Source organism: Muscardinus avellanarius, assembly GCF_963383645.1.
Source record: "Muscardinus avellanarius genome assembly, chromosome: 9".
Lineage (NCBI taxonomy): Eukaryota > Metazoa > Chordata > Mammalia > Rodentia > Gliridae > Muscardinus > Muscardinus avellanarius.
The window spans coordinates 95,450,564-95,465,313 of NC_137795.1; the positions used below are offsets into that span (position 1 = coordinate 95,450,564).

The window sequence follows — 14,750 nt, forward strand, 5'->3', positions numbered from 1 at the left end:
TTATTTCAACAAATGAGGAAGAGTTAACTTACAGAGTGGCATGTAACATGTGAGTCACTAAGATTAGTACTGCACAATAATCAGTGGCTACATACGTATTTTTCTTGTGAGATTAGAGTAGACTTCCTAAGAAAATATATATTCTTTGACACTGTGAAATGGAGAAAGGAAGGAACAAAACAAAACAAGCAAATTTTCTCTGGCTTCTTCCTTTCATATATAGCCTAGTATGCTAAATATCACAGCAATACAATGATTTACATTAACAAATTAAGTGTGCTGTCAGTTAATCTTTGTATTCTAAGAATAAAACTGTAATTACAAGTTTTTAATCCCTCATTAACTTTTCAGTTCATGATTTTTTGATTCTCTGATGTTAGGATGCAATATTTTACATTATTTGAAAAAATTCCTATTCCTATTGGAGGTTGAAAGGTCTTTTTTAATAGCTGTATGTAGCATAAAGGAGATTGAGTGTGAACACACACTAGGGTAGATGACTGAAAGCTTATCTGTCTAAATTCAAAGAAAATTTAATATCTTTAAATAACTGACTATAGAATTAAATGAAATATTTAAGGTATTTTCTCACAATACCCTATAGTGGATTATTTAGAAAGGATACTGAACTCCTTAAAACCCTTTATGATCAATTTTGTAAATTATAAGAGATTATATAAATTATAGAAAATTAAAAAATTTTTACTGGTGCATTATAGTCTGACATCATAATGTAAATTATGTTGACAAGGACATACAGTATGCACAGAGCACCTGATGCCCCCACCCCTTGACTCTCCATTTCTTCCCATCCCAATAAAAGTGCTGAGACTGCCTATGGTAATATACACAGAGAGTAGATCGTAGTGTATACATTAATGAACCTTCGTCTTTCCCATCCCTTTCCCTTAGACCTCCTCCCGGGCTCCACAGAAGCTTCTCCTCCATTATCTGCAGTCTTTCTTGTATCCCCATTACTCCCTAGCTTGCACATTTAAGAAAAAAAACAAACCTTCACTTTCTATGCTTGGCTAATCTCACTTAACACAATGATCTCCAGGTACTTCCATTTATTTGCAAATGACATAATTTTGTCTTAATTGCTTAGCATTCCATTGTGTGTATTTCCCATAATTTGGTAATCTATTCATCTACTGACGGACCCTGGATTGGTTCCATAATGTAACTATTCTGAATTGTGCTATTATGGGTATGCATATACTACTGTAGTTCTGTTTTCAATTTCTTTTGGTAAGATACTCAGGAGTGGTCTAGGTGAATCATATGGTAGATCCATTCCCAGTTTTTTAATAAGTATTAGTGTTACAGAAAGTTTCATAAATATTATATGTATTATTAATAGTATAAGAAATGTCCAACATGATAGTGTACTGATTACAGGCAACGTATTATTTTTTAGGAAATTGCTCAACCATGAAAGTAGGCTAAAATGTCAAATTATTCGTAACTTGAAATATTTTAGTTCAAGAATACTATTTCAGGACGAATCCTTCTTTTTTGTTTTTTTTTTTGGTGGTACTGGGGATAGAACCCAGGAACATTGCACCTCTGAGCTACACCCCCAGTCCTATTTTTTAGTCGTTTTATTTTTTGAAACAGGGTCTCACTGAGTTGAGTTGCGAAGGGGTTCGCCAAGTAGCTGAGGCTGTCCACAAACTGCAATCCCCTGGTCTCCACCTCCCAAATGCTGGGATTACAAGCGTGCGCCACCTATGCCTGGCCCAGGACTAATCCTTCTTATAAAGTGCTTGTGCAAAGCCGGGCATGGTGGCACACGCTTGTAATCCCAGTGCTTGGGAGGCTGAGACAGGAGGATCGCGCAGGTTCGAAGCCAGACTTGGCTGGTTTAAGAGACCCTGTTTCCAAATAAAAATATAAAATAGGTCTGGGAGTGTAGCCTGGAGGTAGAAGGCCCCTGGGTTCCATCCCCAGTACCACCATAAACAAAACAAAAGTGCTTGTGCAATATTATTATTCAGGTACTTGTGATTTTAATCAGGAAGACCAGTTTAGTAATCAACAATGAAGATCCCAAATCACTGTCCTCCAAACTCTTACTTGGCTATACTAACTAGTAAAACTTTACGAAATATAAATGCTAGAATATTTTAATAAAAACATCCTGAATGAATATATACTCAGTACCACTTAGGAAGAATTATCTTGTCACTGAGGGTTAGGGCTTTAAAATAATGTATATCCTACAAATTCTAAACTATTTGTGAGTTTTGGCAGGGGTTGGCTAGCAAACCATGGATACTTGTTTTGTGAATGAAGTTTCACTGGATTGAAGCCATGCCCATCATCCATTGATGTATTGTCTATGGCAACTCTGGTGCCACTTGGGCAAAGTCAGACCTGCCATAGCAGGTCTGCAAAGGCTAATGTGACTCTTTACGAAAAAGCTTGGCTATTTCTGAACAAGAGGGTATTTTTGTGTGTGTGTGGGGGGTACTGGGGATGGAACCCAGGGGCCTTCTACCTGTGGACTACACTCCCAGACCTATTTTATATTTTATTTGGAAACAGAGTCTAAGTTGCTGAGAGCCTCACTAAGCAGCGGAGGCTGGTTCTGAACTTTCGCAATCCTCGTCTTAGCCTCTCAAGTACTGGGATTACAAGCATGCACCATGCCTTTTTTCTTTAGAAAATTTTGCTGGTTAAGATTTTTTAGGGCAAACAAAAAGCATGTATTCAAGTGAGATAATTACAATTTTAAATGACACGTTATTACACAGTGTGAGTGCTCGTGCTTTGTTAAGAACCGACTGAGCGCCATGGGCCGGCCTTCACAGTAACAGCTGTGCTGCCAAGTGGCCACTCCTCCACAGATGCCGCTTCACACTCTCCAGCTTCTTCTCTTTTCCTTTTTGGTACTGGGACTTAACCCAGGAATGCTCTATCTCTGAGCTATACCCCAGTCCTTTTTACTTTAAAGTGGGGTCTTGCGATTGTGCTGCTGGCCTCCAAACTGCAATGCTCCTGTCTTGGTCTCCCAGGTGCTGAGATTACAGGTGTGGCCATGACATCTGGCTTTTGGCTTCTCTTTCTCACACTCTCTCACTCCTCTGCCACTGGGATGTTTCTCAGTTTGGGTCTTGATTTTTACCTGGTTCATTTTTTCCTGGTTCACCTGCCTCTCCTTTCCCCTGGCTCTTCTCACCAGTGTTACTGTTTCTCATGTATTCTGTATCTAATGGAAACCAGGGCTTTTAACTCTCTCCCTTCAGTCTTATGTTATCCCTTGCCGATTTTTTAGTTCTTTTAAAATTTTGTTTTGTATTTTAATTGGATCAGCTCCTACCCTTTTGTAAAAATTCTCTATTGAGCATATCTGGGAATGTTTTCCCTCTTTAACCATATCTTGCCTATTTTATGTCTTTTAGGGATTCGTTGTATTTTCTTGCGTAATGAACTCCCTTTTATGGTCTAAAATAGATTCTGACTTATTCACGTAAAAAAACATCTTTTCTGTGACTGGGGCATAAAAGGGGGTAGAACAACATGTGTTCAGACCTTAGTGTTGAAATGGAATCCCACATCTGTTAGTATCTCCTTTTTCTAACTTACCAGTATAACAATTAAATATCAGGTTGCATGTCTTTTTATACCTGCAGATATGTAGAGGTTCCTTTTCTCACTGTTGCCCTAACTGTGAAAGGCAGTCTCAAGTGGCAGAAAGAGTATGAGCTATTGAATTAAACATCTTTAAACCAATCTTGATTCCACTGTATTGTGTGGCCTTCAGACAGATCTCTGAGACAAATGGTTTCCTTATCAATAAAAGTGGAGATAATAATATCTATGTATCTAACTTGGTAGGAACTTATAGTATAGCTTTTTTGTGATCTCCTCCTATTAGCTGTGACCAGACTGATTTCTAAATTGCTATTTATTATTTAGCTAATTAGCTTTTATCTTATGTTAAGAAAAAAGGTGGATAATACATTAGAAATGTCAATCGAATCAATAAGGATTCCACTTTTGATAAAAGGTAAAACTAGACTCAATACAAATATTGATTTTAACTTCTAAAAGACACACTGGAATAGTCCTGTTTTAGCAATTAAGGGTTGTTGACAGAGCAGAATCAATCCCCACCCCCCACAAAAACTACAGTGTGTCCATTGAGGAAGCTCATTAAAAGATAAAACCAAAGTAATTAATTTTGAGAAAACACAACTAAAATTTTCTTTCAAAGAGGTTAAAAAATCATATAAAACAACAGCTCTAAACGGTTATAATTGATCTATCACTATAGCCTTCTCTAATATAATTTATTTGGGTACAAAAACAAGGCTCAGACACAAATGATGTGAGTACACATAAAAGATAAAACAAAGGTTAGATAACACAACTCACTAATTGAGCAACAGAGTACATATTACAGAGAACTTTTCTGGAAAATACATCAAGACCTAATGTACATGCAAATCAGCTGGCCTTTCAGGAATTCTGTACTGTAAGATTCCACAACAATGGACATTTACAACCACAAGGTCTCAATGAGCTGGAATGTCATGTTTTGAGAATAAGGAATTCAGAACAATGATCAGTTCCCTCTCTAGCATAGCAATAATTATACCTTGTTTTGTTTTCCTAGAGGGAAAAGAGAACTATCAAAAAGTCTGGTGATCTACAGTTCCAAACTATAGCCAAAAGGAGAGAGCATGCTTAAGCGGTTCATTTAATGAAGAATCCTAAGTTAGAAGGGTCCCATAGAGATTTATTTCCAGAGAACAAAACACTTGGATGAGTAGAAGAGATCCAGGGAAGAAGAAATCATTCATGAATTTTACTACATATATGCTTAGTTAATTGAGAGGCTGAGGCCAGGAGAATTAAGTCAATGAGGAGGAAGAGCGCTGAGACAGACAAAAAGAAATCAGATCTTGGTCATGTGGCAAAAGTCCAGGCTCAAGCTGTGCCTCAACAGGTAACAGGGATCAGTGAGATTTCTTCCCTATTTAAGCCTGTCGAGGCTGGCTTTAAGTACCTGTAACACAGAGTCTTAACTAGTACAATATTTGAATTGTATAAATCTTTCATGAACTGTGAAATCAATGTTTGTAGCCCATGGCAACAAGTTTTAAATACAGTAAACAGAAAATCCAGAACTTTTCTGGAAAATACATCAAGACCTAATGTACATGCAAATCAGCTGGCCTTTCAGGAATTCTGTACTGTAAGATTCCACAACAATGGACATTTACAACCACAAGGTGTCAAGGACCTGGGACGAAACTGGATAACATAGTGACTCGAAATCTTCACGAGCACAATCTACCATAGACACTGGATCCACTACAGTAGCAAAGAATGATATGTTTCCATTTAATGTGGCATTTGAGGACATGCATCATTCATAGCAGTATGATACGCGGTACCTAAACTGTTGCTGATATGTGCTCAGAAAACAAAAGAACAAAAGCCATATATTTAAAGAAATCTAGTAATTGTACTTAATAAGAAGCTAAGGGTAGAAACAAAACTTACAGGATTTGAACTGCTTCTAGAACTATATCTTTGAAAAACTGTCAATAAAATGTTAAGAGATATCTGGATGTGGTGGTGCACGCTTGTAATCCCAGCATTTGGGAGGCTGAGACAGGAGGATCACAGCTAGCAGACTTCAGCTACTTAGCGAGGCCCTTTGTAACTCAATGGGGCTGTTTTAAAGTAAAAAATTAAAAACAGGGCTGAGGGTACAGATCAGAGGTAGACTGCCCCTGGGTCTCATCCCCAGTACTACACACACACACACAAAAAAAAAGTTAAAGAGATAAATGTGATACTTCTTTCCTAATTATCCCTGTGTCTTATTGAAGCTTATCCTACGAAGCATAACATCCTCTTCAGTCTTAATTATCATAAAAACTACTGTTTGTTGAGTGTTTATTATTTGTCAGACACTCTGACAAATGCTTTAGTTTCTATTTCTTCCTTGCTTCTTTTAACAGCCCTTCTTTTAAGTCCCAAATGAAAATACCCTGCATAGCTTTTTCCAGAGTACAGTCATGACATGGTAACCATGGGATTAATACTGATGCCTGAATTTATAGAGATTTCTTGCCCTACAACACCTTACACAGCTAGAATGGCTGATACTAATTGCTTAATTCCTGAGGATGGATTCTGAAGTTCATGTAGAGTTTATAATGGTAGAAACAAAAACCCTGAAAAACCCCAATCTCACCACTATCTCAATTATACCAAGAAAACAAATGACTCAAAGAGCCCTTACTTACAGCAAAATCTCTCTAAGATTGTTTCTTACCACGGACTACAGAAAATGAAAAGTGGTGTTACTCGGGGGCTGCACACTGTTACTCAACCATGACATTTTCCACACTACTAAGTCCAATGTATTTACTTCAGCAAACTTTTTTTTTTTTTTTAACAACAAGATTTTCTTGATGAGAGAGCCCAAGCTCCCTACCTACCATGAATGGATAGCAGTGTGAACCAGTTATTTTGAGTAATGCTATTCTAGACCTCAATTTTGGAGACTGACTCTAGTTTTTTATCCCTGTAGCAACACAAAATTAAATAAATTAGCAAATACTTAAACAGTTACATAGTAAGGGGGGAGGCAGTAAAAATGAGCAGTTGACCTCACCTTGGACAGAAGCAACTTCACACAGGAAACATGACCCTCATAGACAGCAGACAGAAGAGGGGTAATATGATGTTTATCTGGAGCCTGTGAAATGACAAAGAAATCATAATATCCAGCTTTCACTTCTTCCTTCTTTCTAGTTCTAAATAGGGGACTCTTGTAAATATTTCAAATTAATGAATACCCATTTGCCTTTCTACATAAAATAATCCACAGAGGTAATTTTCCAGTCTCTTAGAGAGTTAGCAAGAAGCCTTGGGAGGCAGTGTCCTGGAGAGAACAGGGCTTTGACCTGCCACTTACTGTGTGACTGGTTATCTAGCCTCTAGGATCTTAAGTTTCCTACTACTGTAGAAATGTCAATGTGGTCCAATGGGAAGAGATGGATAAAACAAAGACTGTGAGGAGGTGAAATAAATACGGCTACAACTGGTCCAGGTGACATGGTACTCCCTAAAGTGTGCAAAGCTCATCTGTCTGTTGTCATGGTTATGTAGACGAGTTTCCAGAGCGCTGAGATGCAGATGACTGCTCTACTTGCTCACTGACCTTTGCCTCACAGTCCAGTTTAAATGCAGCCCATGAATGCAACGTCTTATGTTCTCCCCCATGGCAGCACTTGCTACCTACAGACACTGCTAACTCCCCAAGCTTGGGAAGTGAAACACAACAGCCAAAGGGCAGACACAAGAACACTCAGTTTATTATCTTAAAATACTCAGTTTGTTTGGCTTAAAAAAAAAAAAAAACCCATGAATTATATATTTCTAAGTTACAGAAAATTGGTATAATTCCAGACTGGATTTTTTAAATGAGGTTTCTACAAATATTTTATAAATCTATGGCAAACAATTACCAAATGACAGAATTTTTCCTAGAATGACATACATGATAACCAGGCTATTATGTATTTGTTTGTTACATACATTAATATCTGCTCCTTTCAGCAGCAGAAATTCCAGGATTTCGAGCTGTCCACAATCTGCTGCATAGTGAAGAGGCTTCCTTCCCCCTTCTAGTGTCCGATTGACATCTTCTCCCTTACAAGGGAAGCCAAACAAAAAACTAAGTTTATACTGAAGAAACAAAATGAGGCACCAGATATATTTACTTTTTTAATGTCTTAAAGAGTTTCATGAAACATTTATATTTCTTGAAAAATGAAATAAAAACCCAAAATGAAAAATTTCATTAATTATTAACATCAGACAATACTAATTCATATCATCATTTGTAAAGTTAAAAAAAAACACAATAAAGCTAAGTGTAATTAAATACATTATTGTGCTTCATCTCTCTAGGGAGTTCAAAAAGGACACTGCCAATACGTAAATTCAAGTACTGAGAGTCTGCACATTTATACAGCCCATATTTAATTCTTCAAAGAGAGCATCACTACATTTGATGGAGGCAGCCATCATCACCCAAAGGATGAGCTGTTACGTGAGTTAATCCATGTCATTCTGTCAGCATTCCCTCCAGTCCTATTACTCAGCGGGACTGTACAAGATGCTGGGAAGACAATGGTGAGCAAAGTCAAACATGGCTTCCAGCTGCATGAAGTTTACCATCTGTGTGGAGGACGAATATTACTAAAACAACCAGATACAGAAGTATACGATTTCAAAATATAAGTACTATACAAAAAGGAATTTGGTACTACATAAATACTTATCAGAAGACCATAACTTAATCTTGATGATAAATCAGTGTCAAAATGAACTTAGGGCCTCAAAAGTTCCTTTCATTCATTGAGTGACTCCGATAATAACACTGAAACTGTCTTCTCCCCCGAGCAGCTACTATGTATTTGGTACTGTGCTATATGCATTATTTCTAATCTTTAACCTAAAGGATAGGATTTGTAATCCACAATAAGCCTGAGACTAAAAGAAGTTAATGACTTTTTAATATGACTCAGTAACAGAGAAGAGAGATCTAAACTATTTTTTTTCTACACCACCATGCTGCTTCTAATTTCAGTATTTGCCCTCCCTTTTAAGGGCAGTTCAGATTTTACAGAGTAGATGATACAATCTTAAGGGACCACTGTTGTATATGTCATCTATCCTTTTCTTTTATGGTAGTGGGGATTAAACCCAGGGATACTCTACCTCTCACTACAATCCCACCCCTTTTAAAATTTTGAAACTGGGTCTCTCTAAATTACTGAGGCTGGCCTCCCAGGGAGTCTCCTCTGATCTCAAACTCCCAAAGGGGGATTGATTTGTCTTTGAAAGGTTGTCATGTGCATTACAACAGGGGTACACAGGGAAGGCTTATAACATCCTTAAAACCTCTAGAAGCTGGATTAGAGATCTGACTCTTCTACTAGCTGTGGGGACATAGACTAGCCACTTTCTATAAAGTGGGAATAAAAACATCTACACCTCACAGGGATTTAGTGTTCATTAAATAAAACAGGTACTAACAAAGTGTCTGAGACATGATAAAATGTTTAGTAAAGGTTAAATATATTTATGGACACTGGTATTGGTTTATACTGGAGCTAAAGATAAAAAAAATCAGCCTGTATGGTGGTGCACACTTGTAATCCCAGTACTTGGGAGGCAGAGACAGGAGGATCACAAATTGGAGGAGAGCCTCAGTAAGTAGTGAGACTCATCAACCTAGTGAGACCCTGTTTCAAAATAAAATACAACAGGACTGGAGTTGTAGAATGAAGGTCAACTGTCCCTGGGTTCAATCCCCAATGCCACCAAAAATGAATAAATAAATAAAAAATCAAAATTGGGTTAAGGCAGCTGGGCGTGGTGGCGCATGCTTGTAATCCTTGAGTTTGAGAGGCAGAGACAGGAGGATTGCACAGGTTTGAACCCAGCCTTGCTGGCTTAAGAGACCCTGTCTCCAAATAAAATATAAAAAATAAAAAATAGGTCTGGGAGTATAGCCCGGAGGTAGAAGGGTTCCATCCCCAGTACCACAAAAACAAAAACAACAACAACAAAAAAACTGGGTTAAGGCAAGTTGCAAGTTTCTACGTAATGGTTGAAATATAAAGAATTATAGGCATGGTTTAATGTAATATGCTTTCTATTCAGGAACAAAATTAAGTAGCAAGGGCAACTTGGCATATTATCTTAGTCTTTATGGACAACTACAGAAATGTGAAGCTTTATGGCAAAACGATATTGATTAAATGAGTCACAGATAAAACCAGTTTGTTTGTTTGTTTGTTTGTTTGTTTATTTATTTATTTATTTATTTATTTATTTATTTATTTATTTATTTATTTATTTATTTATTGTGGTACTGGGGTTCCTGGAAGCCTTTCTACCTCTGGGCTACACTCCTATTTTTTTAAAAATATTTTAATTTGGAAACACGGTCTCTTAAGCCAGCGCGGCTGGCTTCGAACCTGCGCGATCCTCCTGTCTCCGCCTCCCAAGCGCGGGGATTACAAGTGTGCGCCACCACGCCCGGCTCTTTACATTATTAACACTTAATTTTCATTTTATAAATATTAACTGGACATGTTTTTATATTAAAACAAAACAAATAAATATCTATAGTTGATAAGCTGGCTTCACCAAAAAGATATTTCCCTGAATCAAAAATGGTTACATCCTCCCTTCCATTCTTAGTACAAGAGTGTAAAATATGTATGAAATAAAATTGTTGAGTTTAAACTTTCTCCTTTATTTTTTCAGATACTTATTTTAGAATTCTAATTATAGTGACAAAAATTTAGGATACTGCAGAGGCTTTGTGTTACTGAAAGAAAAAGTATTCTCATGTGCAGGGCATTGGCAAAACAGTACTTAAAAAGAAATTTACAGCATTAAACATCTCTATTAAAAATGTGAAGTCTTCATGTTAGTGTTCTTTGTATTTTCAACAAACTATATTAGAAAAAGAAAGTAAAGTAACTCTAAGCAAGAGGAAAGAAAAATCAGAGCAGAAATCAAATAGAAAACAGAACAATATAGAGAGAAATCAAATGCATTTGTTCAATATCAATAGGACTGACCAGCCAGGCGTCCAGCAAGTAATCAGAAGGAGAAGGTATAAAATGCTGACATCAGACTCTACAAATTACCTTCCCACAAATGGTTTCACTGGTAAATTCTACCATAAGGAAGACATAGCCACATTTTACGTACTCTTACGGAAAAAGACAGGAAGACATGTCAACTCATTCTAGAAGGTCAGCATGATACTGATTCTTGACTAGCTGACTGGGTGGTGCACACCTAGAATCCAGTACTTGGGAAGCTGGGACAGGAGGATCACAGGTTTGAGGACAGTCTCAGCAAGTAATGAGACTCTCATCAACCCAGCAAGACCCTGTTTCAAAATAAAAATAAAACAGGGCATGGGATATAGCTTACAGGCAGAATACCCCTGGGTTCAATCCCAGTATGACAAAATAAATAAAATAAAACGAGACAAAATGCTACAAGAAAAGAGCATGACAGGCACCCAATGGGCATGAAAGTAGAACTGTGGGTCAATGCTCATGAGAATTTTATTCTGTATTGTAACTAACAGAGTTACTTGGTATGTATATAACTGATATATTTGATATCTATATAGATACCTGGTTTACTAACTTCCTACCTAAAATTTCTACTTTACTGAAACACTTCAACTGTCAGAGGATTAAAAAAAAATACATGCTTACCCAAGCCTGAAGGTAGGCTCTTAAATAGCAAAACAAAAATATTTCTTAAAATAGCATTTTACCTTAAATATGCATACAATTAGATCTCCATGTTTGTTTTAATATAAAATTGCAATTCAAAAGCCATAGATGCCATTCTCCTTTTCTCACAGAGGATGCTTCACGAATTTGAGCTCCATTTACTTTATGGTTTAAAGTAACTCCCTGGAAAATGTTTACTAGCCTTGTTTAAAACCATACAACTCTCCAATCTAATTCAGTCTTATCCATTCCTGATTAAAGAGATGAAGTATGATTACCGATTCTGCATCATTCCTCTTGAGAGCTACATCCCACTAGGCAATCCAGGAGACTTTTAAAGGGTCTACAATCTTTTGTTTGTATATATACAATTTTCTAGGTAGAGTTCAAGTCACTTTGAAGAGGTTCTCAAAGGGAGTCGTGATCCCTGAGAAGTTAGAAAATCTCTTATACCAGAATATATTTTCCCTGGTTATTTAAATCTTATTTACCTTTCACTTCCTATTAAGTTCTATTTTTATGAAGACAGGCAGTACTAAATTGTGGAAAGAACACTAGGGTAGACCCCAGGCTCTAGTTTCGACTGCCGCTACCAATGTCAGGGCATGAGCTGCTTGGTGAGCCTCAATTCCTCACAACCACACAAGCAAAGTCAAAAAATTATATGCCTACATTTCAAAGTAACACTTTTTCTTTTAAATGCAGTGTGTGTGTGTGTGTATGAGAGAGAGAAATACACTCACGCACATGTCTGCACACACACAGGAACTGAACCCAGGAGCATTCTACCATTGAGCTACACCATCAGCCTCTTTTAATTTTAATTCTATACCATTCTGAATCAGGATCTCACAGCTGGTTAAATGTATTATTACTTTGGGTTGTTTTTCTAATGAACATGGAGGCATAGAGTTAAAATGATGAAACACAGTACCAAAAAACACAGTGCTTACAATTAGATTTAATTAAAAATATTTATGCACTCACTGTAACTTAGGCAAAGTGCTACTTGTTTAGGGTGAAATAGGAAGGCCTTGCTTTGACTCAAAGAATGAGCCGTCTCTTCTGGGGAAGCATTTATGTCACTGGTCGGTGTCACAACAACACTGTGGACTACAGAGGGAACTGGATGAAAGGGATGCTCAATAATTTATCTCACTGGCAATTTAGCTTTTATTGATATAACTTTTCATGTATTTGTCTTTTGTGTTAATTAGATTTTAAAGATCTTTAGGGATCAGAGACTACATCTTATACTACTTTACTACTTTTATTTCTACCACAATGACCCTTTAAAAGTAATAATTTGTTGTTATTGCTTGTTATGAATGTGTTATAAAATGTTAAATTAAGAAATACAGTATTTAACAGAATGTCTACTGATGTTGAATGTTTGTGTACATGCACACAGGTGTATGTAGAGACTGGCTGGAGGAATTGATATCACATTATGGTACATGGAATTCCCACAGGTCAACAGACGCCTAAGAGGTTCTGTACTGTTGAAGGCTGAGATGACCTAACCGTGATGAGCAGATTACTTTGACATTTAGGAGCCAAGTGTGGTGGCGCACGCTTGTAATCCCAGGATATGGAAGGCTGAGACAGGAGGATTTCAGTTCAAGGCCAGCCTCAGTTACTTAGTGAGACCCTGTTGCAAAATAAAGAATAAAAAGTAGGGCTGAGTATGTAGCTTGGAAGTAGAATTCCCCTGGGCTCCATCCCCAGCACCACACACACACAAAAAAAATTAGGGGTGTAACTTTATATGTAATAATAGGATTGTAACAGTATATACACTACATAGTCAGACAGTGGTTCATCCCAGTACCCAGGAGGCCAATAAAGGATCTGGGTTTGTGGCCAGCCTCAGCTACTTAATGAGGCCCTCTGCAATTTAGTGAGACCCTGTTTCAAAAATAAAGAATAAAAAAAGCAGACGAGGAGTGTAGCTCAGAGGTACAACACCTTGGGGTTCAATACCTACCAATACACACACACACACACACACACACACACACACACACACACACTATGTACTGTATATATACTATAAATGTATTAGTAGTATATACACTATAAATGTATTAGTGGTCATCTTTAAAGAATAGGATTATGAGGATAGTCTCACTTTCTGAATTTCAGTGATACTTATATTTAAAAAAAAATGAAGCCGGGCATGGTGGTTCATGCTTGTAATCCCAGCATTCTGGAGGCTGAGATGGGAGGATCATAGTTCGCGGACAGCCTCATCTACTTAGCGAGGCCCTTTGCAACTCAGTGAGACTGTTTCCAAAACTAAAAAGACTAAAAACTAGGGCTGGGGGTGCAGCTTGGAGGTACATGCCCCTGAGTTCCATCCATAGTAGCGCGCGCGCGCGCGCACATACACTCACACACACACACACACACACAAATGAGCAGGCATTATGTTTACAATCAATGAAAGCAGCAAGTTTTTTTTTTTGGTCAGTACTGGAGATGGAACCCAGGGGCATTCTACTTCTGAGCTACACCCCCAGCACTATTTTTTAATTCTTTATTTTTAAAAAGGGTCTCACTGAGTTGCAAAGTAGTAGTACTTTGTACTTAGTAGTAGCTGAGGCTGGCCGCAAACCGTGATCCCCCTGTCTCAGCCTCCCACATGCTGGGATTACAAGAGTGCGCCACTACACCCAGCTGCAACAAAGTTTTTTTTTTTTTTTTTTTTTTTGGGTGGTACTGGGGTTCCTGGAAGCCCTTCTACCTCCAGGCTCCACTCCCAGGCCTATTTTATATTTTTGAAACAGGGTCTCTTACGCCAGCGCGGCTGGCTTAGAACCTGCGCAATCCTCCTGTTTCCGCCTCCCAAGCGTGGGGATTACAGGCGTGCGCAACCACGCCCGGCAGCAACAAGGTATTTTTAAAAAAACAAAAACCAGAGGCCACTGTGTCTAACTTAGCAAAATTTAGATTCAAATGTGGTTTTTGACAAATTAAGTTCCAGAAGACCTAAAGAAAGGTGTGTGTGTGTGTGTGTGTGTGTGTGTGTGTGTGTGTGTGTGTAGGCATGTAAGAAAAGGAAGCCATTGAAACGAACCCCTATAAGCTGGGGAAAAAGGCAAAATGAAGGTAAGGATATATAAAGTAAATCCAAAGTCTAAACAATAGGAAATTTAGTGATAAAAATCTGACAATAAATAAAAATAGATTTAACTATCAATTTAAAAGATAAAAAATCAGTTTCAGATTTTATTAAGCAAAAACAGTAAACAAATATCCAACCAGAAGCAATGTCTAAAAACAGAATGAAACAGAATGATATGAGAAAATATAAGAGGGATAAAATATTAGGTGTATAGCCGGGCATGGTGGTTCACAATTGTAATCCCAGCACTGGGGTGTAGCCTGCAGGTAGAAAGCCCATGGGTTCCACCCCTCAATAGTAGCACGTGTGCGTGCGTG

At 37.7% G+C, this 14,750-nt stretch overlaps 1 protein-coding gene across 1 annotated transcript in view; it reads right to left on the reverse strand.

Moving 5' to 3' along the window:
- Window positions 1–14,750, reverse strand: part of MTPN (myotrophin) — a gene marked incomplete at both ends in the record, with an annotated part of 38,945 nt that overhangs the window by 7,808 nt on the left and 16,387 nt on the right. The window contains 2 exons of the mRNA XM_080701072.1: window positions 6,641–6,724; window positions 7,567–7,680. Coding sequence (XP_080557198.1) covers window positions 6,641–6,724; window positions 7,567–7,680 — 198 coding nt within the window. The remainder of the gene's footprint in view (window positions 1–6,640; window positions 6,725–7,566; window positions 7,681–14,750) is intronic.